At 41.8% G+C, this 25,290-nt stretch overlaps 1 protein-coding gene and 1 long non-coding RNA gene across 6 annotated transcripts in view; one reads left to right on the forward strand and one right to left on the reverse strand.

The window, feature by feature from the left end:
• The window catches only part of EVC (EvC ciliary complex subunit 1), a 98,041-nt gene that overhangs the window by 60,371 nt on the left and 12,380 nt on the right, over positions 1–25,290 (forward strand). For 4 of the 5 annotated variants that reach the window (XM_006128200.3, XM_006128202.3, XM_006128204.3 and 1 more), the window contains 8 exons: positions 3,737–3,947; positions 9,459–9,662; positions 10,238–10,382; positions 14,336–14,447; positions 15,080–15,206; positions 16,112–16,205; positions 18,466–18,578; positions 19,774–23,966. In XM_006128200.3, coding sequence (XP_006128262.2) covers positions 3,737–3,947; positions 9,459–9,662; positions 10,238–10,382; positions 14,336–14,447; positions 15,080–15,206; positions 16,112–16,205; positions 18,466–18,542 — 970 coding nt within the window. In that variant the 3' untranslated portion in view covers positions 18,543–18,578; positions 19,774–23,966. Of the gene's footprint in view, positions 1–3,736; positions 3,948–9,458; positions 9,663–10,237; positions 10,383–14,335; positions 14,448–15,079; positions 15,207–16,111; positions 16,206–18,465; positions 18,579–19,773; positions 23,967–25,290 lie in introns of those variants that run through there. The other variant, XR_012904381.1, reaches the window with a different exon arrangement.
• LOC142829680 (uncharacterized) lies at positions 1,934–17,868 on the reverse strand. Its single transcript, XR_012904383.1, has 3 exons — positions 17,802–17,868; positions 17,280–17,413; positions 1,934–2,071 (listed from the first exon to the last, which is right to left on the reverse strand). It is a non-coding gene; the product is annotated as an uncharacterized LOC142829680 (long non-coding RNA).

Genomic DNA, 25,290 nt, shown 5'->3' on the forward strand with positions numbered 1-25,290 from the left:
CAAGAGGGCAGGTGGTGGGCGGTGAGGGGCTGCGCTCTCCTCACTCGGCCTTCTCAGCCTGGGGATTGCGCCACAGCCTGTGCAGTTGGGTGCACATGGAGCAGATAGCTATAATGAGGCTGCCTCGGAGGATCTTTATACTCCTACTCACAGGGTTTCTGGAGAGGCTTCCTTTACTCCCGACTCTGAGGTGGGACCACTAAGGAGGATGGGGTCAGGACACACACACACAGCAGCGCTGTGCATAGCACACGGGCATGCCCATTCTCTCAGGGCAGCACCCACTCCTGGGTACGCATGACAAGGCAGAGGACACCAAGTCCCTGCTCCAAGACCCTGCTGGGAGGGAAAGGAAGTGGAGGAGACCCCAGTAGCAGCCTTCAGGGCAAGCTGCCACTCAGACACACCTCCCCCCTAATATCCTCCCCTCCCTCTCCTTCAGTGGAGAAGGAGAGAGGTTCTCTCCCTGTGGAATACCACCACTACCAGACCCAGTGTATGCATGGCACTGGGGACACCAAGCCACCCTGTCACCCCCATCCCTGCTTGTCCCTGGGTCATGGGGGAAGCGAGACTCCCCTTGAGGTCCTTCCAGTCTAGATAGCCTTGCTCAAAGCACATTGCCTTCATGGGACCCGAGACTTCCCGGCGTCAGCTCAGAAACGAGGGATAGGCTTCAGGCACACACTGTCTCTCGGGATGATTGCCCTTCTCTTTGTTTTTCACAGTTGGATTAGCTGTGAGTGAGACTCCCTGAACACCTCCTGACCCTATGGGAGCTGCCGCCACAGATGACCTTGTGAGGACCTTGAGTGGGAACACATGTCCTGCCCTATGTGGCCTCCAGTGCTCTCTGAACTGGCAGGACCAGCAATGGGAAGCGGACCAGGAGCTGTGCCATAACACCTGTCTGGAGCTGGCCCAACAGGCCCGTGGACCGCCTGGTCTCTCTGCCACAGAATGATCATTCCAGAAGCTCCCCTTCCACCTCCCTCGCCCCCCTCCCGGCCCACTCCTGTTTCCGCTCCTCCGGCTTCTCCCCTTAACTCCTCCTGTGGCCACCAAGGGCCCTGCTCAAAAGGTGGTGGGACCGCCTGAGGCAGGTGCCACTCCCAGCCCCATCCATGAGCTTTTCCTCCCCCTCCCAGGTTCTTTCCCCAGTCCCTCCCCAGTTACATTTACCTCAAATACAACAGTTCATTCTTTGAAAACAAAAGGTCTGGTTTATTTTCCTCAGAGGGGAAGGGGGGCTGGTAAAGAAGGAAAAGCACACTTGGGCACTGCAGATGCCCCTTGTGGAGAAGCCTCGGGAGAGTCTCACAGGTTCCCTTGTATGAAAATCTCCCTCAGGGCCTCTTGGATACGCACAGCCCCAATGGGCCTTTCAGATGGCAGCTGTGTACAGCTACTCAAAGGCCCTGACGAGCCTCTCGGCCTCTGCACTCCACCCTGTCAGGAACATCTCCCCTTTATTTTCACAGATATTGTGCAGGACACAGCAGGTTGACACCACTAGGGGGACATTCCATTTGTCAAGTTCCAGCCAGGTGAGGAAGCAGCAGAACCTCCCTTTGGGGCACCTTCGGGCGTCTTCCACTATCATGCAGCTCCTGCTGAGCCTGGTATTAAACTGTTCCTTTGTGGAGTCCAGGGGTACAGCATAGGGCTTCATAAGCCATGGGAGTATAGGGTAGGCAGCGTCCCCCACTATGCACATGGGCATGTCCACGTCCCTGACAGTGTAGTCGAGGAAAAAAGTGCCAGTGTACATCTTCTGGAACAGGCTAGAGTTCCTAAAGATGGGGGTATCATACACCTTCCGCAACCACCCGACATTAATGTTCGTGAAGTGGCCATGCTGGTCCATGATAGCATGCAGAAAAGTGCCCCTTGCAATTAAAGTAGTCGGATGTCTGATGGTCAGTAACCGGGACAGGGATGTGGGTGCCATCAATGTCCCCACCCCCCTGCAGTTGGGGAAGCCCATGGCAGCAAAGACGGTGACAGTGGGATCCACATCACCCAGGAGGATGAGCTGGCACAGCAGGATGGTGTTGATTGCTCTCACCACCTGTAGAAGGAGAGAAACAGGGAATTGCCAGAGCCCTTGGGAATTCCTCAAGCCCAGCCGCCTTCTCCCTATACCAGGACCAAACCTGAGCTTGCCCCATCCCCCGGCAGGGCTTTATGAAAGGTAGGACTGAAAAAACGCCTAAGGAGGGTACTTCCATCATTACCAACCCTCTCCCCAGGGAACTCCATTCCAGCAGTTCACCTCCCTCCTAATAACATCGTAAGAGTGCTATACCTGCATGACCATGGCCCCGATGGTCAATCTCCCCATGCTGAACTGGTTCCTGATGAATCAGTAGCTGTCCAGCATGATGAGCTTCCACAGTGCGATGGTGACCCCCTCCTAAAGGAGGATGGCAGGTTGCATGTGGGTGTCCTGTTGCCTGAGGACAGATGCAGGCCACTCACAGAGCTGCATGAAGGAGTCCTTCTGCATGTGGAAGCTCTGCATGTGTAGCCATTGCTGGTCATCCCACTGCTCCTTGATGATCCGGTCCCACCAGTTTGAACTGGTGGCCAGTCACCAGAAGCAGTGGTGCACAAGGGAGGCTGGGAGGGGCTGTACTGCATGAGCAGCACATGCAGAGAGGTGAGGATGTGACCCACAGAGAGCTGCGGGTCCAGATTCTGCAGTGCCACAAGAGCAGCCTACAAAAACTGCACCAGGAGGTGCATCATGAGAGTTAGGAGCTGGCGACTGCTTTCCAGCAGGTCCGGCTCCATGGCAGAAGTGCTGTGTGTCCACAAGAGCAACCAGACAGGCAGTGGAATGAGTTTGCTGTCCCTTCAGGAGGTAGGCAAAAGAGAGGAGCCCAAGACATGGCTATAGAGGTTTCTTTAAGCACGAGCCTCAGGAAGCAGCTACAGGAAGTGACTGCTGTCCTGATGCCTGCCTGAAGTGCTTCCAGGGGGCATTAAATGTGATTGAGGTTCCAATATGTGTGGACGCTCTATTTCGATTGGCATTTGTTGTGTGGATGCACTATTTTGAAGTAAAGAAATATACTCCAAAATAGCTTATTTTCTCTGTTGCAATTCTTTTCTCTGTGACGTCCACATTCGTAGTTTCCATTACGTGGCATAAGCTTTCTGTACCCTTCTAACACATGAAAGCATACCTACCTTCCCCACAACCTCAGTCAACTCCATTAGCTCTCCCTCCATAACAGGGAATGGTTCAGAATTGTCCTCTCTGTCTTAAAATGTACCATGAACTTCGTCTAGCTGCTCCCGTCCACTCGATTAACACTTGCCTGCTCTCTGTCTCACCACACAGTACCATCACTGCTGGCTGCAAAAGTGTTCTGCACCTCATGAACTTTGGAATAGCTTTCTCTTATATCCAACTATATGCACTTTCCATCTTATTTCAAATCTCAGGACAAGACCTTTTACTCCTATATATGGGCTTTTTCATTTCTTTCCCTCATATTTTTCTTTCTATTTTATCACTACAAAATTGGAAAACTGTCAGTGACCACTGAACTGTAAAACTGGCAAAGCATTCCGGGATATAGTTTGTATGACAGACCTACGAGACATGCATTGTATTTGGTATAACTCTTTCATCTATGGGCAGGACTGTCATTATTGAATGTAAATACACAAAATAAAGTCGTTCATCTGATAAATGGTGATTAAAATCCAATGGTCCCTTTCACAGGTCTGCTGAATACATATTACAGAAACACAGGCTCTTCCTAAGTTCAGTTCTCAGAAGGTTAGCTGTCCGAAACGTAGCTATGGCTATTCTGACTCACATGAAAATGTCCCAAAAGAAAAGCTTGTTTCAGGAGTTAAGAGAGCAACATACTCTTCAACAGAGTTCCTCACACTGTCAAGATGAGCACCACTGGCAACTACAGAAAGCAATGGTATTTATGCTTCCTGACCATTTTTGCTGCAGTTCTTGTCTTATATGTATCAGAGGGGTAGCCGTGTTAGTCTGAATCTGCAAAAGCGACGAGGAGTCCTGTGGCACCTTATAGACTAACTGAAGTGTAGGAGCATAAGCTTTCGTGGGCAAAGACCCACTTCGTCAGATGCATGTCTTATATGATGTTCGTTATTGAAAGCAGCCTTGGGAGTCCCAAGAAATTAAAGACCACAAGGAAAAAGAATACCCTCAATTCAAAAATGTACCCATCATTGACATGTAAGTTGCTGTAGCACAAGCATCATCGTTGCAATAGAAACTAGGTTTCTTAGGGTATGTCTACACTAGCCCCCTAGTTCGAACTAGGGAGGCTAATGTAGGCATTCAAAGTTGCAAACGAAGCCCAGGATTTAAATATCCTGGGCTTTATTTGCATCTTCCCGTCCGGGCACTATTTTTAAATCCCCTTAGTCCAAACTAACTGCCCGCAGCTACACGAGGCAGTCAAACGTTAACTCAAACTAAGTCATTAGTTCGAGTTAACTGTTACACCTCATTCCATGAGGTCGAATTCCTGTGAAGCACATGGTAGCTATAAGCCCTCTATGGAGATTGGCTTCAGAATCTAACTACCTGTAGCAGATGAGTAAGCTTCTGTGAACCTCAGACCCAAACTAGTCTTTCTTCAATTGGCTGCCTATTATTGGACTCCATCATTCATTCCGTATCTTAAGTGGGAAGGTCAACTAATCTGTTTGCAACCAGATCCCAGGATAAATTGGATACCTCTTCAGTATAGCTTGATTTGTCCATTAAAGTATTATTGAATGTAAGAATCATGGATATTATACATAATGCCTTAGATTAAAACTGAGAAAAACAAGCATATTTTCACTACATTCCTCCTGTTTTTGCATTTAGCATACCTCCCACTTGATACACATATGAACATTGATCTGTAGCAGGGAATCTGTTCTCCAATAGAATTCTGAATAGAACAGGTGCAGGGCACGTAAGGAGCATTCTTTTTGCCCTTCCCCTCTTGTCCTGCTATGCAGAGGCCAGCCACAGATTGACCTTCTAAATGAGTGCCAAGAACGGCACCTTGAGCGCATCTAAACTATGGGGTTTTTTTCGAAAGAGGATATTTTTTCAAAAGAGGATCTCACTTTCAAAAGAGGATCTTTCAAAAGTGAAAGTAGTCTGGATGCATTTTTTCGGGAGGGGGGGACCCTTTTAGGAAAAAAATGTGTAAACCTTTTTTAAGGAAGAGCTTTTTAAAAAGGGGGGGGGGGTTCGAAAAACCCCCCACATCCAGACTACTTTCGTTCCGAAAGATCTTCTTTCAAAAGTGAGATCAGAAGAAGATAGCAAATTCCCACAGAATTTGCATATCCTCTTTCAAAAATTCTACCTATTCTAGACATAGCCTTAATGATTCCCACTACCACAATAGAAAGGGGAAGGAGTCAAGTATTAAAAAAAAAAAAAATGAAAAAAAATCCAAGAATTTGAATATGAATTCTCCAGAGCTAAAAATCAGACCCTTTAGATGAGCAAGGATGGTAGGGCGCAACTTAGATTTGTCTGACAGTCTGTAAATTCTTTGCTTTTACAGTATATTTTAAAACTCATTTAAATTTGGGCATTTGCCATTTTAGATGTGCTGCTACATAGCAAATTGGGTGCAATGAATCTTCTAATTTAGTATAAAAATGTAAATGTCATTCAGGAAAACACAAATCTGAAGTTCAACTATGATGAGATGACATTTGTGCCTCGTTAAAAAAAAACAAAAAACGATAAATAAAATTCCTGGTGGCTTAAGAAGAGAGAGAGAGAGAGAAGCATCTGCCTGAGTTAAAAATAAAGATGTGTCAAAACAATCCAGCAGTAATATGGGCACTGACACCCTGCAGAATACCTGTGGGTAGTTATAGTTTTTCTACTCTCATTTCTTACTTCCTGTGAGGTACTTCAGGCAGCTGCCAGATTAATTTTATGTTGTAGGAAACTTATCCTCAAAAGAAAAGTGCCCCACATTTCATTCTAAATAATATTTATTTGAAATGCTGTTTTCATGTACACTCACTCTTCAGTCTTGTTCCTGTTTTATTCCATCCTACTCTCTTACATATTAGCATGACATCTTGACATGAAAGGACAAGATGTCACAGCATAAGGACTCGATCTGAAGGATTTGAAATCTACTGTAGTCACTGAACTCATCTGAATAATCTGAGCCCCACACAACATATTTTTAAACACTGAACTATTTCTCGTTAAAGCTGTCTGCTATGACAATACCTTCCTCTTGTTTTTAAAGTTACAGACTTTAAAAATAAGTCTCTCTCTCATAGATATGAGAGAATGAGCTCATCTGAACAAGTGGGTTTTGCCCACAAAAGCTCATGATACTGTATTGTATATATAGTTTGTTAGTCTCTAAGGTGTCACAGGACTTCCCCGTTCCTCTTTTCAGTGTTCCCAATTTTGAGGACTTCTTGGGATCTAACAAATCTTTATTTTGCTGCACATATGCAGCATGCCATCACTAATAGGTATGAAATAAGCAAATAGTCTTTATACCAGACAGAGTCAAGGGGAAGAGAAATAATTACAGTGCCTGCAGTTCCTCTAAAGAAAGTCTTTTTACTTATTCTCTCTGGCTGTGTCTACACTGCACCCCTTTTCTGGAAAAGGGATGCAGATAAGACAAGTCAGAATTGCAAATGAAGCGGGGATTTAAATATCCCCCGCTCCATTTGCATGAACATGGCTGCCGCTTTTTTCCGGTTCGGGGCTTTGCCGGAAAAAAGCGCCAGTCTAGATGGGGATCTTTCGGAAAATAAAGCCTTTTCCGAAATGTCCCTTATTCCTGATTTTAAGAGGGATAAGGGACCTTTCGGAAAAGGCTTTATTTTCTGAAAGATCCCCGTCTAGACTGGTGTTTTTTGCCGGCAAAGCCCCGAGCTGGAAAAAAGCGGCAGCCATGTTCATGCAAATTGGAGCAGGGGATATTTAAATCCCTGCTTCATTTGCAATTCCGACTTGTCTCATCTGCATCCCTTTTCTGGAAAAGGGGTGCAGTGTAGACACAGCCTCTGGCTTCTATTAAATGTGTTTAAAATGTGCCTCAGTGTTCCATTCTTTCCTTCTAAAATAGGTGTTTTGCATTACTAGTATACAAGACCTTAGAGTATACTGCTTCACCTGCATCCGATTTGAGTGCTTGAGATTAGCTCTTACATAGTGCCTTTACCTACTTTCCATATAAGAATTGCTTCAGTCAAATCCAAAGTGCAGCTGCTTCTGGGGTGAAACAGCATCCATTTAATAGTGCCTGGAAAAACTTAACAGTTTAGGACAAGATGGATTTAAAAAAAAAAAAAAAAAAAAAAAAAACACCACACCCGAAACTGGTAAATAATAGTAGCTACCCAGATTAGATTAAAGACATGTCATTGAGATGAGCAAACTACTCAGCTTCCCCCAGCTACCGAAAGTGGTCAATACTTCATTTTCAAATCTAATCTGAAAGATGGCCCCTTCAGCAGCACATTACTCCCTGATAGTACACAGGATGAACATTCTAAATACACAACCACTCCCCCATCACTCGAGGGTGCCAGACCTAGATATAGCCACAGGCAGCTTTGTTGTAGGGATGAAGAAAATTTCCTTTATAAACCACATGCAGTAGTGTCACATTCCACTTTGATAGAGCTATTAAGATCAATGGACTTATTGATCAATGGACTTATTACATCTATATAAAACCATGGTACTCCCACATCTTTAAAACTGCATACAGATGTGGTTGCCTCGTCTCAAAAAATATATATTGGCATTGGAAAAGGTTCAGAAAAGGGCAACAAAAGTGATGAGGGGTTTGGAATGGGTCCCATATGAAGAGAGATTGAAAAGCCTGGTACTTTTCAGCTTAGAAAAGAGGAGACTAAGGGGGGGGGGGAGGGAGATATGATAGAGGTCTATAAAATCGTAACTGGTGTGAAAAAAGTGAATAAGGAAAAGTTATTTACTTGTCCCCATAACATAAGAACTAGGGGTCGCCAGATGAAATTCATAGGTAGCAGTTTAAAACAAACAAAAAGAAGTTTGCCTTCACACAATCTGTGGAACTCCTTGTCAGAGGAGTTGAAGACTGGGATTCTAACAGGGATCAAGAAAGAACTAGATAAATTCATGGAGGTTAGATCCATCCATGGCTATTAGCCAGGATGGGTAGGAATGGTGTCCCTAGTCTCTGTCAAATGCTGGGAATGAGTGATAGGAGAGGGATCACTTGATGACTCCCTGTTCTTTTCACTCCCTCTGGGGCATCTGGCATTGGCCATTGTCGGCAGACAGGATACTGGGCTAGATGGACCTTTGGTTTGACCCAGTATAGCTGTTCTTATGACTTAGCTGGGGGAAGCTGAGTAGTGTGCTCATCCCAAGGATGACTGACCCACGAAGCCATTGGATCCAGCCTGCAGATCACCCTGACAGAATCTTCAAACACACAGCTGCCACGATTTAAAGCGCAGTCCATATGTTTCTCTGCTCTGCAGGGAGAGAGGAAGCGACATGTGATCGCCTCAACCCAATCCTCAGCTCCTATTGGCCGGTTGTTTTTGGCCAGTAAGAACTGACCTCAGCCAATCTCTCAGCTCCTATTGGCTGGAAACAACCAGCCAATAGGAGCTGAAAGATTGGCCTGGGAGACAAGGGCAGCGCAACCCTCTTCTCCCACCCAGAGATGAGAGCCATGTGGAGGGTGCAGCCTGTAAGCCATCTGGGGCTGCAGCAGGCAAGGAGCCAAGCCTGCCTTGGGAGTGCTGCAGAGCTACTAGCCCGGAACGTCTTAGGTAAGCTGCTCCCAGCCAGAGCCTGCCTCTGGCACTCCAGCCCTGCCTACATCCCAACTCCCTCCCCCGGGTCACCATCAAAGCCCTCTGCACCCCATGCCCCAGGTCACAACTTCCTCCCGGACTCTGTACCCCCTCATACACCTCTCCTCCCAGGCCAGAATTCTCCTGCACCCATATCCCCTCCCAGAACCTGCATCCTATTTTCCTGTCCCAGAACCCCCTCCTTTACCCAAACACCCTCTCAGACCCCACACCATCTCCTGCACCCCAGTCCCTTACCCGGTGTACCCTGCTGCCCCCAACGTCCATCCTAGACCCTGCACCCACTCCACAGAAAAGTGCAGCCCTTGACTCTTACCAAAAATCTTGGAGTGGCCTGCCACCAAAAGTTATTACCCACCTCTGCCTGAATCCCTTACCCTAAGCTCCCTTTTGCACCCAACTTCCATCCCAGGCCCTTACATGTTCCCCGTTAATATAAAGGCAGAGTGTGGCCCTTGACCACTTACCAAATTCTTGGATTTGGCCCCCCATTAAAAATTATTGCCCTAATCAAGAGTCTAATGCCCAGTTATATGGCCTTAAAGGTATGTAGTGGGATGTTAGTAGTCTTATCGCTTTTGTTGGATTACCAGGAATCTCACATTCTGGAAGAAGAGGAGAAGCTAGAGGAGGAAACTCAACAAACACGTTTGGAATTTCACCAACAGTTAGTTGCAGAAATCCAAGAAGCTCTTCAGCTTGTGCAGCAGCACATGGAACAAGTGATTGGGCAGGCTTTGCACCAGCATGCTCGGCAAGAAGCTTCTAAGCAAAGCCCTGAGGGAAAGGACTTTAAGGTATTTGATCAGTCCCTAAGAGCCTTTTAGATAAAATGCAGGGACCCTCTAGTAATTTATCTAATGTAAGGAAGCATCACAAGTGGAAGAACTACAGTCTGCTATCAAATTTTACAAACACTAAATAAAGATGAATCTCTCTTTGGCTGACACATCCTGGCAGCCAGACCAGGTCCTATTAGGCCCAATTCAGAAGTATAAAAGAGCTGAGCTCTCTCTCCATGACAGAGAAAAATTGAGTAGGAGCACGTTGGGACCACTGCCCATAATCTGAGCCCCACAACACACGTTATTTTTAAAGACTGAACTATTCCTTATGAAAACTGTCTGCTATGCAGAGGAGGACTGAAGCACATTAGTGGGAAGCTTGCACTGCCACTATTCATGTTGTACTGTTCTGTGGGTAAACAGGGGATCCTATTTTCCAGACCATCAATCTGGCACATTTTGCAAGCACTGAAGTCACAGAAATGTACTTGCACGTACACACTGACAGTTAGAAAATGAAGTTTTCTTCATGTCTATTTTACTTCTTCCCTTAATAAATTAACAGCTACATGTACTGTGTATTGCAGGAGAGACTGATAGAAGCAGCTGTAGAGAGTGTATATGTAACCAGCAATGGTGTCAAGAGACTGGTACAGAGCTACTACCAGCAAATAGAAAAAATCATGGTTGGGCATGAAGACAGAAAACTTCAGCAACTGAAATCCCTGCAAGGTATGAAGAATAGCAGCAATTTTGTGGGGTTGAGGTTTACTTCAATGCCATTAATTTATGTTGGTATATGTGATGGTGCCCCTCCTTCACTACCAAGAGAACCTCACTCTCTGGCCAGTTCAAGTGGTTCTGCCGTCATAAAGGCATACCTGGTGGTTATCTTTTGCCAAGCTGTCTCCTTACCTAAAAAGCCCATGCATGCAACACAGGCTTGTGGCAATGACAGGCTTCCCTGAGCCCCAGCCTGGACTAACCCTCTGAGTTCCTTTTGAGATTCCTTCTCTGCCATCTTTGCTTCCTCTTCTTATAGTAATCCCCACCTCCATGACCTTGTTAACCCTGTGATTGCCACCCAGGTGCTCACAAGCTCCCACTAGAAAGTGTAGAATTTTCCTCTGCTGGGTCTGCAGCTGTCCCAAGTGATTAGGGTGCTGCCAATAGCATCGTGTTGCAGCATATAAAGATAACTGAAACATAACAGAGTGAAAAACAGGGAGTCAAAAAGTAAATGAGATTTGTAGAGCTACTTGCATCTTCAACATGCTAGGAATATAACAGTTATAGGCTTTGTTTTCCAAAACATTACCAGTACACCAAGGGTAAAACTTTGGCTGTACCAGATAATGGCCACCACCTTTCATTCAGTTTTCTGTGGTGAAGCATGTGATAGAAAGGACAGGCACTCCAATGCATTTTGGAGCCTGCGTTGTTGAACAGAAGCTATGCAGCAGTGTCTCCGTATTTCTCATTCTGGCTCTGATCCTAAAAGATGCTGAGTGAATGCTTCCAACTCCTAGTGCCTTTGGCCCTGATGCAGCAGTACATCCCTACTCAACTCTGACCTTAAACATCTGCTTGAGTCCCAGTGTCTTCAATAGGCCTGAGCAGCTGGGTACAGTTAAGCTTGTGCCAAAATGTTTTGATAAATAGGGATGGATTTAAGTATATACCTAAATGTTTTGCTTAAGCAGGGCCTTGAATATCACTCATATGACTGAGTGACAAAGGATGGAATGAGAGCTACCACTCCTAAGTAGAGTACCATGTCTAGTAGTTTTCTGTTGAGCATGTTGTCTGCATGAATCATGAACAACATTAATGGTTCAATACATCGGTATGACTGCTTACACACTATGGGAGATTTAAATATATAAGCAGCTGATAAAAATGAGATTTTGCTCTTTGTTTGAAGATCCACAGTTAGAGGGAAAATAACTTCATTGCATTACTGAAATGAAACCCTACTGGCATTATAGAGCACAAATTTATTTATGTTAGTAATAAAGGAGTTCATTAGACCCTCGATAATAGTATCTAGATTTGTGTGATCAAAGATACATCCAGTAGACAATCACAACAAACAAAAAGCAGTCAGAATATTGAAGACCCATGTGTTTTTTACTGCTATCCATCATAGGTTTTTAAAAGCTATGAACAACTACTCCTCTTGTGATTCTTGTTTATTATGTTAGGAGACAGAATTCTATAGTACTTACATCTACCCTGTACCACTGGCCATTAACCATAACCTGTCTGAGAAACTTGGAATTGGTGCATGTTTATCAGATGCTGCCCTTTGATATAGTACACTACCAACCTTGCATGTTACTTTAGTCTCCCTTAGCCCTATAACTCTTGCTTCTTGCTCCCTCCTTGTTTTGTTTTTCCCCATATCTTACTGTCTATTCTAGGTCCAGCTGTGCGTGAGGTAATTCTGGAAACAGATGTCATCTTCTCCACTTGGAAGTCTGCCATACTATGTTCAGGGAAGGCTTGGGCTTGTATCACATGCTCCCCTGTACTTAGGAAGACAAGGAGTCTGCTACAGTGGCTAGCACAAGTGGGGCCTGTGCTCTTCATTAAAGCACAAGACTAATAAAACTAAGCTAATTTAGAAGTGTTGTCATACCAGAACCAATTAAGTCCTTCATATAGCAGGTCTTGCTTCTTGAAAACTTTCCAACCTAGTTGTTAGCATCAAGGACTTGTGGCTTCCAGAAGTCCAGACTCTATCCAAGGATGAGTTCTATGACCTGATGGAGTGATTTGACTTCCTTGTACAATGCTGAGTCTCCTGCAGAGGCTCCATAAGTAAAAAATAAATTCCCTACAAAACTATAACCTGGAGCCAAATTATGAGCCTTTCTGGTGACATGAATTACCACAAGACTGGAAAGTTTTTCAACCAATTATAGAAGAAATTCCAAAATATAAGTATTAAGACTGCCAATCATAATTAATGCATATGATTAACTAGTCACACTATTAATAATACCAAATGACATTTATGAATATTTGTGGAATTCTCTACATTTTCTATATTGATTTCAGTTCCATCACAGAATACAAAGTATACAATTCTCATTTTCTATTATTTCTGATTAACAATATATGCACTGAAAAAAATGATACTAGAAATATTTTTCAATTCACCTCATCCTAGTATTGAAGTGCAATCTCTTTTTTGTGAAAATATAACTTACAAATGTAGAATTATTTTTTTTTTTTTGCTTACATAACTTCACTGGAAACAAAATAATACAATTTTAGAGCCCGCAAATCTACTCCCTGCTACTGTTTGTTCTGCCAATTGGTAAGGCAAGTTTGTTTACATTGATGTGAGATACTGACGACAACGACTAATTTGTAAATCATCTGACAGTGAGAATCGGTATTTGTGTGTCATTTTTGTAGCTGGTGTTGCAAGGTACTTACTGACAGATATGCTAAACATTTATATGCCTCTTCATGCTTCAGACACCATTCCAGAGGACATGCTTCAATGATGATGATGCTCATTGAAAAAATAATGAATTAAAGTTGTGACTGAACTTGAGGGAGAATTGTGCGTCTCCCGCTCTGTTTTATCTGCATTCTGCCCTGTATTTTATGTAATAGTCTCGGATGATAACCAAGCACATATTCATTTTAAGAATGCTTTCACGGCAGATTTGACAAAATGCAAAGAAGGTACCAATGTGAAATTTCTAGAGATAGCTACAGCACTCATCCAATGTTTAAGAATCTGAAGTGCCATCCAGTGTCTCAGAGGGACAAGATGTGGAGCATGCTTTCAGAAGTCTTAAAAGCAAAACACACAGATGTGGAAATCCAAAATCAACCTTCGGGTGGTGACATCTGATTCAGATGACGAAAATGAATGTGTGTCATGCTTTGGATCATTATCAAGCAGAAGCTGTCACCAACATAGACGCATTTCCTTAGGAATGGTGGTTGAAGCATTAAGGGCCATATGAATCTTAGCTCATCAGACACGTAAATATCTTGCAGTGCTGGCTACAACAGTGCCACGTGAATGCCTGTTGTTCTTGTCACCTGAAAGTGAAAAGCAGGCAGCATTATCTCCTGCAAGTTGTAACCAAACCTATTTGTCTGAATGATTGGCTGAACAAAAAGTAGAACTAAGTGGACTTTACAGCTTATTAGTATTATATTGTTTTATTTTTGAATGAGAGTTTTTTGTACATAATTCTATACTGTATATGTAAATTTACCTTTCATAATAGAGTTCACTACTTGTATGAGATTAATTGAAAAATACAATTTTTGTTCTTTACAGTTCAAATATTTGTAATAAAAAATAAACATGTAGTGAGCACTGTACACTTTCTTCCATATTGTAACTGAAATACATTTGAAAATTGAGGAAAACACCCTAAATATTTAAAATAAATGGTATTCTATTATTTAATAATGAAATTGCATGATTAATCACGGTTATTTTTTTAAATTGCTTAAGAGCCCTTATAAGTATACATACAACTGCTGTGTAAAATGGTATTTAAACATTACACCAGCACAAACTGTAGAAAGGCTGGGATTGTATTGAATTGTGCTGGTCAGAAAATATAAATGAATATATTGCCACAATTCAAAAATATGACAAGATTTGTTATTTTGAGCCAAAAAAATTTACAAAAATTATATTTTAGCTGATAGGACTGAAAGTAACAGACTCAGAAAAAAACAAGAAGAAAGAGAACAGACATTGAAAGAAAAAATGAATCAAGGTACCCTGAACATGTCATCTGCAGTCCATCAAAGGTAAGAGCAGGCAGGAATATTACTTATTTTCAACCATTAGACCTTGTGAGTTGTTTCAGTTATGTGAACTAAGCTGTGATTAAATAATTTAAAATAACAGATCACAAAAATCTTGTTGACATTTGTGTGTGTTTTGCCTTTAAATGAAAATATTCTCAATATGCGTGTATCTGAGCTCAGAGAATTGGTCTATAACTATTAAATGTTTTGATATTCATTAATCACAGTACAAAAAGTAGCACATAAGATACTTGCTATCAGAACAGTGTTTTTTTAAAAAAAATTCAAGCCATGTGTTAACTTTTAGAAGTTCTATGAAGTAAATATAAGATTGAGACTGCTGCTTTCAGATGCATCATATTCCCTGTAATCTAGTTATAACACTGTAAGTACTCTTGTTCACTTGTGTAAATTTACATAGTAATTAAGACAAAATTGGGAGGGGAAGGGATCTTGAATAACCTTATTTAAAATGCAAAGGCAAGTACAGTTAGCATCCTGTGCTTTCAAAGAATCCTCCCAAGTCCCACAGGTTGAGAAACATAGCACATTTTCTAAATAGCACAAATAGAGCTATATTCCAAGAGGTAAAATAGTTAAACGCTGTTTAACTAGCTTGCTTCTTTTACCAGGATGTTGTTACAACAACAAAAATTCTTGGCTCAGTTTGATGTGCAGCAGCAAATTCGTCTGGACTCCCTAAAACGGAAGATACTGGCATTGCATCATCTAGAAACACAACTTGAAAATCAACTAAAGGTAAAACAAGTTGCAGGTATAGCTAGCTGAGGACTTGCTCCCATTGAAGTCAGTGGCAAAACCTTCTGAGAGACTCTGAAGTTTTTTCCAAAGCCCATTGAAGTCCAGAGAAAGACTGGATCAGGCTCTGAGTTTCCAAAAGCATTGTCAAGAACAGACCAGCTAGTGTGTTAAATCTGATCCTCCAAGGCTGTGTCCAGACTCAGGGGTTTTTTCGAAAAAAGTAGCCTTTTTTCGAAAAAACTTCACCTGCATCTAGACTGCAGCCGCGTTCTTTCGAAATTAAATCGAAAGAATATGGCTTTTCTTTCGACGGTGGTAAACCTAATTCCACGAGGAAGAACGCCTTCTTTCGAAAGTGCTCTTTCGAAAGAAGGCGTTTTTGAAAGCAAACAGGCTTTTTAGAAAGAGAGCATCCAGACTCGGTGCTTTCTTTCGAAAAAGCGGCTTGCTTTTTCTAAAGTTCCGCGTGCAGTCTAGATGCTCTCTTTCGAAAGAGGCTCTTTCGAAAGAGGCTTGCAGTCTAGACATAACCCTAGAGAGTATTCCATTAGCGCAGAGAAAAAAAAATGGTGAATGTTTTTGTTTTAATGTGTATTTTCCTCACTTCAAGTACCCTCTGGAACCAGTTGTGAGCATGCCCCACCCTAACCTATCACTGAGAACATTTCTGTTCCGCATCACTCACTCTTTGCTGAGCAAAAGCAGAGGACATAGTCTTCTTATTACTACTGCTGGTACACACTTTGGTTTACAGATGTGATCCTGGTGACTGCCTTGTTCTTCACACTTCCAAACCCACATGTCCCCTCCACGAGTAGAATGATTCCAAGTCATCCTGAGATGTTTGAATTTTGTTAGTATTATTCCCTTATCAAGTTTTATATGTCTCCCTTTGTGTTCAGCAAGCAGAACAAGATTTCATTACAGAGCTAGCTGCACTGGCCCGAATTCCACTCACAGCGTGCAAGCAACCTTTCAATAGAAGCTTACACTCAGGTTCGTAGTGAGATGCATGTTTGTTGGGATTTTTTTGTATTAAAAGTGCCATGAATGGTAAGGGTATGCCAATTTGCAAACCATTATAAAATTTTCATAAAAATGAAAATAGGCAATATGTTTAGCCAGTTAAGATTCTAATCCAGGCTGACAGAAGGCCTCATTTACAGGCCAGCATTTTTAAACATTTACCATCCCCAGATCAATGTACTCAAATGGAAAAATAGAGAGAAGGGTATTTTAAAAATAAATGCTCTTGTGGACCTCTCTTTAAATGTGCTGAGTTATGTTTCTAACAGAGGACCCTCCTAATCTCTTTCAAGCCCAAGACATTAATTTACTGGCCTTACTCCTGTTGTACCACATTGGAAAGGATATGCTGGAAGGCATAAACAGCAGCAAGGCACCCATCTCTCACTGAAAAAAAATCAGTGCGAGTTGAGGACATAAGCACCTTTGAAAACCTTCTTGAGTAACAAAGGGTTCCCAAAACAGTCATCTACTGCTTGTAGCTGAGAGTGGTGGGTTTTCCTGCTGGGTTTCATCTGGTAAAAGATCAGTGTAGGCACCAAATGAGATTCTGAAAACCTTCCTGAGTAGCAAAGTGTTCCCCAAACAGTCATCTACTGCTTGTAGCTGAGTAGTGGGTTTTCCTGCTACATTTCATCTGGTAAAAGATCAGTGCAGGCACCAAATGAGATTCTGATTGGAACATGCATCAGAGAAGAAGGAGAGAGAAATTCTGCTGAGTAGAGCTTCTGTCATGAAAAGTTACCATATCATTTTACACATTCATGTGAGCCTTACCAAAAAGGTGTCCAGTACATTAAGGCTTAATTATTCAGTCCAGAATTACATTGACACTTTCAGCAGCCTCTTCAAAAATACCTGACCATAAGAAAAGACTCCATTAACAGATTAGTTATTTGTGATCAAACGGGCATCAGAACTGAAGCACCCAGATCTCTTCACTAGATGGGGAAGAAGTAATAATCCTCTTTCATTCCACACTAACAGCCTAAAAAAAGTAAACTTCTTTGTACAAGTACAGTCAGGGGGGCTTTCTCTACTTACAAGAATTGTCCCCAGTGTGATGATCATGCCACTGATACCCAGTTTCCTGTGCTCTGGGGCTCCCCACTACCCTGTCCTGCAGGGCCTGATTCTTTGTTCTCCCCAAGACAAGGCACAAAGTTGAGGTTACCTCCCTGCAGAACAATAGACATTAAACTGAAACAGGCCCTCAATTATAAGGGCTCAACACATAGGAAACCAATCTGCAAAGGCAAACAAAAATCCAAATAAATCTATCTGTACAACTTTTTATACAGGGGCACAGGGAAAGTTCATAAGGTCGACCCCCTTTAATCAATGAAAGAGAGAGATGCACAATGGAAACTCAATAGTTTTGTTATCCTTCCCCTTTCCTCCCCCCAACAGTTATTTACACTGGGCTTGATAATAAACAAAAGTGATTTATAAATACAAAAAGTAGGTTTTAAATACTTTGATCTGTTTTACTTGCAAGCAAAAATTAGGTACAATAAACAAAAATAATGCTTAAACCACTGAAACTTAATACAGGCAAATTCTTACCCTAAAAAGCTGTTCTTATCTCAGAGAAAAAGCTTCAAGTTAGAGCTAATCTTTACTCTGCCTTGGGTCTACAGCTTTTCAGAGTTCTTCATTGTCAACTGCAGCCTTAATTAATTCACTGTTTCAGCTGCAAGTGCAGTTAAATGAGTGTGCAACCTCCAGGTTGAAAATCCCTGCCCTAGTTGAATCCATTAATCAGTTGCTGTAGTGAAATATTTAGGGTGAGGTTTCAATTAGGACTGTAAGTTCAATTGAAAGTTAGTGGCACTAATGCTCAATTAACTCACTGAAGCACTTTTGAACCCACTCTAATTCACTCCCTTGCTATCATTCTCCCCCAACCATTGCTTGTCCCTAACTGTGAGTGCAAAATTGGAGACATAGTGGAAGCCACACAAAAAGAATTAATGCTTAACATCAAAAGTGTGTCTATAAGTTCCCTTACAACTACCTTTGTTCTTCTATTTGACTGTAGCTCTTAGCAATCTCAATCTTAGTTTATCTGCTTAGAAACAAGCTAATTGTGCATGAAGACATTATGCCATATGCTAAAACATATTAGCCTTTGGTAAGCGTAAACAGACATACATGCCCACTGCATGGTAAGTCATAATCACAAGAAGTTACCATAATGATTTTAAATCACATTTCCATGCATTATCAGGAAAAAGCCAAAAAACAAAAAGGAAGAACTCCCACTCCTGGGGAAAAGAGGACTCTGGTGACATCGATGAAAAATGACCAGATGCCCCAGACACAGACTTCTGGATGAGTCAGGTATAACAGGAGCTAAAATGAGTGTCTACTGAAAATCATGTTTGTAATAACTGATACAAAATCTGTTTCTCAAGAAAGTACTTGATCTGGTAGAAATATATATATATGTATCTACAGTCTTTCCTTTTCTTACTAATATTCTTGTTAACGTAATAACACTCTTTTCTCCCAACCTTTTTAAATTCAGGAATTGTTTCTAAGCTGGGATCCTTAGTCTCTTTTTCCCTCTTTTTTCAAGTTTCGCTTTAATTTTAGTGAGAAATCAGAAGTGGTATGTTTCTGTCCAAGGTGTCTTTCTAAGGTGTCTTTCAATGTGTTTCTTATACATGGGGACAGATTCACAGTTGGTGTGATTCAACATTGATCTGTTGAAGTCAGTGGAACTATAATAATTTACAGCAAACAAAATCTGGACGCTGGTATCTAAACAATCATTACTGATTGTTTGGTACTGCCATGTGATTCTATGATTCCCTTTTTTTCCTGGTGCCGGTTGTTGGCTTCAGGGGCAGCAGCGCTGACATCTTTTACTATCAGCAAAATCACTATTTGAAACATCTGCTTGGGTGCTAATTACACAAAGAAAAAGAGGCTCAGACCTGAAACAAGTCAGCTGATTATTAGGGCACTACTGAAACTGACAGGCATTGCAAGTAGTTGCTTTTCAAGAACCATATGGAGCCTTTAGGAAGCATGACCTTGGGCTTGGATAGCTTTCAGAAGATGGGTCTTGTCCCTGATAGCTCTTCACCATGCTCTCATATACACTGCTTTTCTACAGCAAACAGAAGACACATTTGTAGCACAGGGCAGATTAATACCCTGCTTTGGCAGGCTTTTAATAAGTCAGTTGAAACCAGAAAGTGCAACCCCAATATTACTATGTAACAAACTCCCTTCTTGAAAAACAACAAATAGTCTGCTGGCACTCTAAAGACTAACAAAACATGTAGATGGTATCATGAGCTTTTGTGGGCACAGCCCACTTCTTCAGATGACATGTTTTGTTAGTCTTTAAAGTGCTACCAGACTTTTTGTTGTTTTTTAAGTTTATCCTGTCCACACTAACTCAGCTAACCCTCTGAAGCTTTTAAACTCCCTTCTGTTATTAAAGTGAAATGATATTTTACAGTGAAGTCAAAGGCAAGGAGAATGTGTGTGAAATTTTATGTTGTTGGGTTTGTTTTTTAATCAGAAGTAGATTTGGAGAGGCAGCATGAAACTGAAATTGATCAAGAATTCAAAGATGCCCAAGAAGAGATGCAACGTGTAGTGGAAACAGTCCTCAGAATTGTTTGTCAAACTGAATGTTGAATCCCAAAGCATTTTTTTTGTGTGGGCAAACTGAACTACTGCAAATATTTACTGAGTATTGGATAACAAATAAGAACCTCATTAAAAAATCTAAGAAATCTCATTCCACAGTTAAAAAGCAGTATAAACAAAAATACAAAAAATATGTCCTACCATATGGAGATACAGCAAGTAGCCATCTTCCTTGGGCTGATAATGAAACATTCCCACTCAATTCTAAATGGAAGAACAGGAAGTGAGCTCTCTCCACCAACAAGAGCCCTGAGAGAGGATTTTTTTGTGTGAAAAATAGCTGGGTTTGCCGAAAGTCTCCTGCCCTTTAGAATCAAGAAAAAAATAAAAGGGAGGAACATTAAGGAGGGTAGATTCAGCTACAACACCTGATCTGTAGGGCCTCCAGATGGAGAACTTATTAGAGAGGGGAGTCTTCTAGCTCTTTGGCCAGCCAGGATCCCATTCAGGAATTAGAGTTCCAGATTAGCATAAAAACACGTGTCAGCCTTTGCATGGCAATGCTCACTCTTAGAAGTCTATGTCTTTAGTTTGAATAAAGATTTGAGTACGTATGTTAAAGCCTCAAGCAAACTCAAGCCTACCACATTAGGCAGTGGTGCAAAGATCGGGGAGGGAGGTCTCTTTCTGGCAAGGCAGGTGATGAGAACTTAGCGTGGAGAAACAGAAGGTACATTTGAAAGGTCAAGCTGCAAAGTGAACAAAAAATCATTGGAAAATGTTGACTGATAATCAGTATTAGCAGTAAACATCATTAAAACAATGAGGCACGAACACAGCACAGCGCTCATTGCCCATTCACTGCAGCTCCCATTAACTTCTAAAATAAAAAAAATCAGGCAAATAGATTCAAAAGACAAGAAGTCCCGTGGCACCTTAGAGACTAACAAATATATTATATCATGAGCATTCATGGGTTAAAACTGTAATTTCCAGTCCAACTCATCTGATGAAGTGGATTTTACACAAGAGCTCATGATATTTTTGTTACTCTTTAGGTACCACAGGACTGTCCCTTGTTTTAAAAGTTACAGACTAACACAGCTACCCTTCTGAGATTCAAAAGAGAATGCCAGATCTAGAGAAGCAGCCCATTCACAACTTCAGCTGAAGTCAAACACTCAGCATCTCAGAAAAATCAGATGAAGACAACAGTTGAAAACCTGACACATATTTGAATATGAGATAGTAGAAGAAAACTTAAATCTAGGGGAAACCTGTGACAAAGCATCTTGTTCCCATAAGCTTGGTCTACGTTGCAGGATTTTGCGCAAGAAGCGTTTTGCAGAAGAGATCTTCCACGAAAACTTCTTGCTCAAAAGCACGTCACACCTCAAAAGCGCATTGCAAAAGCAATGTGCTTTTGCGCAAGAGTGTCCACGCTGCACGGACACTCTTGCACAAGAAAGTTCTGATTGCCATCACAGTATGGCCATCAGAGCACCTGTGTTTTTTGTGATAGGCTCTTTTTGCGCAAGAAACCCCTGTTGAGCATCCGCACACACCTTTTTGTGCAAGAACTCTTGCACAAAAAGGAGTTATTCCTTGTGGGGAGAGGAATAACTCTACCAGAAAAAGCCCTCTGTCCTGTAGGTTTACTGGTTTTTTGTTTTTTGGGGGGTTTTTTGTTCAAAAATGCGCTTGAGGTGTGGACACTCCATGAGTTTTTGTGCAAAAATCTGTAGGGTAGACATAGCCATAGAAACTGAAGCTGCTGGAAGGTACAGCCCTGTTTCTAGAAAGGGCTCTTTTTGTGCAGTAATAGTACATAACATTCAAAGAAACAGATATTTAAGTCATTGGTACTAAGTTGAGATGACTGTTTATTTGGGCAGCAGAACCCAACCTCTGCCATTATGAGAGACAGAATGAACACTGCTGAAGAACATTTCCTCCGTTAGTCCTTTCCTAACTTTACTTTATTCTGAGGTGCTTCATTTATTTAGTAGAACCTAAGGCTCTCAGGTCCTTTCCACCTAGCACCCCAGTTTAGATGCTTCCTTCTGAGTAAGCAAGAAAAAAAAGGAAGCAATAGTCCAATTCATCACTAAATAGCCCTCCTCAGAACTTTTGGCCATGGCTTTCTGGCATAGCCTACTGATCTCCCTATGGCCTTTCATATTAAAGGCCAGCATGTTATATGCTTCTTGGCTACATCTACACTGCAGGCTTCCTGCACTAAACAGCCATTCTTGCGCAAAAACTTGCGGAGTGGCTACACTGTACGTGCGTTCTTGCACAAGTAAATTTACAGTAAAGCGTCAGAACAGAGGGCTTCTTGCGCAAGAGTTATTCCTCTCCCATGAGGAATAAGCCCTCTTGCACAAGAGCTCTTGTGCAAGAAGGCAGTGTGGACGGGCAACAGGGTTTCTTGCGCAAGAATCCCTATGGCTAAAATGGCCATCAGAGCGTTCTTGTGCAAGAGAGTGTCTACACTGCCATGGACGCTCTTGCACAAAAGCACCTCTCTTGTGCAAAAGCACATGGCAGTGTAGACGCGCTCTTGTGCAAGACTGCAAAACTGTTCTTGTGCAAGAAGCCTGCAGTGTAGACGTAGCCCTTGTGTAGGGCCAATGAACAAGGACCACCTGTCAAGCAGTATACATGTTTGACCCCTTCTCGACCTGGCTTCCCTGATCTAGTATGTAGAGAAGGGTAATACGTTTTATTACCAAGGACCAAATTAAGGTGCTTTTACCAGGGTTGGGTTCTCTCTATGAATTCTGAAAGGGACATCACAGTAGCCTTTCCCAGAGACTAAACCAGTGTAGAAATGTTCAGCATAGATAACTATAATTATAGTTCCAGGGCCAGAGCCTGAGCTAGCATAAATTGATGCACCATTATATCAAAGTCACTGGTACTATGCTACCATCTGGCTCACAATAATTAGGTGAAAGGTTGATGCAGTGGCACAATGTGGAAATTATTATCATTAAACAAAGAACGTTGCCATTATTGCAGGTGCCAGTTCCATTTAGCTTCAATGTAAGCGCTTATTTTGTGTGTTTGGGTTTTGCTGAGTGGCTCTCATACTGTTGGCCATGGGACATTCAGAGCTGGTAGCATGCAGGGTGCAAGCAGCTGGTAACCAGGTTGGTTGAAGAAAATAAGAATCCATTATAACTATGCTGATTAAAATTATACCAAAGAATATACATTTGATGTGCTAGTGCTTAATATTTTAAAATGACTGATTAACAAAATCAATGCAAGTATAAATGGTATTTTAATGGACATGAGTAAATAGCCGTGTACTCGGATTTGATCTGTTTTATTTTATTTTGACTCAGTGTTTATGTATTGCTGTTTTTCTTCATACACCAAAGCTGTGTCTAGACTGGCAAGTTTTTCCGCAAAAGCAGCTGCTTTTGCGGAAAAACTTGCCAGCTGCCTACACTGGCCGCTTGAAGTTCCGCAAGAACACTGACTTTCTACTGTCTGAAATCAGTGCTTCTTGCGGAAATACTGTGCTGCTCCCATTCGGGCAAAAGTCCTTTTGCGCAAAGCTTTTGCGCTTATGAGCCAGTGTAGACAGCTCAGATTTGCTTTGTGCGAAAATGGCCATCGGGGCTTTTTTGCGGAAAAGCGCGTCTAGATTGTCACGGACGCTTTTCCACTAAAAGTGCTTTTGCGGAAAAGTGTCCGTGCCAATCTAGATGCTCGATTCTGAAAATGCTTTTAACGGAAAACTTTTCCATTAAAAGCATTTGCGGAAAATCATGCCAGTCTAGACGTAGCCCAAGATTTTCTATAAATGTTATTCTTTGTGGCTATCTCAGAATTGTGAATTATTCTCGAAATGAAGCAAGCTATGTTGTCTGTTATATTTTTACATTCCCTAGGCTTTCAACATGCCTTGTCATAATAATTCATTTTTTGCTTCCCTTTTTTAAAATTTAGTTCCAATTAGCTTATTGATGTCGGCTGCATTCAGTACTTAAATAATGCATTTAACTATGTTTTTATCATATAAGATGTGCCTTTAGTTAATCAGTTTTAAAACTTTCATTAAAAGCACCTTTTTCATTTTTAAATAAATTTATATTTTAATAATCACAACAGTGTCTATTGTTCTGTGTAATAAAATACAATATAGTGTTTGCAGTTAATTTGAGAAACTGGAATAACCGGACCATGCGCTGTATTAAACATGTAAATAGGTTAATCATCGTGTCAATCAAGATCAGGTGTTTTGCTCTACTATTTCAGTGGATTGCTGAGCTTCATGTTCATATTTAGCTAGCAGCTTTCCCTTTCACTTACTGATTTCTCAAATGTTTTTAAAATGTTGGAACGTATTTGCCCATATCTGAGTAGTGTGGCCCTGTTGCTCACCCTCAGTTCTCAGTACTATGCAGCTAGCAAGCATGCAGTGTTGAGTGGCACATACATTTTATACACTATTATAAATTATACAAGAAAGATGCAGTATCCCATCACTATTTATATGTAGTTTCCTAGTCTCATTGTATCCGTTGTGACTCATTTAATCAAAAATGATTGAATTTAGTAAAAAAAAGGCTGGAGATGGCTTTTTTTTTTTCAGGAAAGTGTAAATGTGTAATAGAATGACCTTAAAATCTAGCCAACAGTGCCCCCTTATGGCAGTGAACATAGTCATTCTTCAGTCTGATGTAATGTGCCACTTCATTTGCACTTTCAGTGTGCTTTATTTACATCTCTCTGCTGACAGAGGGGTGTAGTGTAGACCTGTAGAATCAGATTCTGTAATAGGGCTAAAGAGAGCAAATGCAGGGGCACATCACCTTTTATTCCCTGTCTCTTAACTAATTATATCGGCCACCTCCCTCTCATAAGACAGTGAAGCCTCAGGGTTGCTCTAATTTATACCTAACTGCCATAACAACTCCAGCAGCTGGGCCCTAGGGATAGCTCAGTCATCTACCCCTCCCCTTGTCCTTATCCCCAGAAGTGCCATCTGGTTCTTTTCCACACAAGGAATTTTCTCATTTCCTAATGTAGAAAATTATTCTGCTGCCTAATAGGACGATTCCATTCCTCCAAATACTTTCTTACTAATCAACTTAAAATTTCCTCTTCTGAGTGTCAACTCAGTCCTAGTTATTTCTCCTTTGTTTCATGTTAAATATCCCCTTTCCTTTTATCATCTAAAGAAGTGGATTGTGCCCATGAAAGCTCATGAACTATCTATATTTTTTGGTTAGTCTCTAAAGGCACTACAGGATCATCCATTGTTTTTTCTTTGGTGGTGACACTCATCCTGTACAACGAGACACTAATTAACTGCCCACTGTCACCTCTCAAGAGAAATCCACACCTGTGCAAAGGATGCTGCATCACATAAGCCCTACCTCAGTTTTGTTTTGACAGTGTGACTGGCTCATAGTCCTTTTGCTGGCTC

Source organism: Pelodiscus sinensis, chromosome 5, assembly GCF_049634645.1.
Source record: "Pelodiscus sinensis isolate JC-2024 chromosome 5, ASM4963464v1, whole genome shotgun sequence".
NCBI classification, from domain to species: domain Eukaryota; kingdom Metazoa; phylum Chordata; order Testudines; family Trionychidae; genus Pelodiscus; species Pelodiscus sinensis.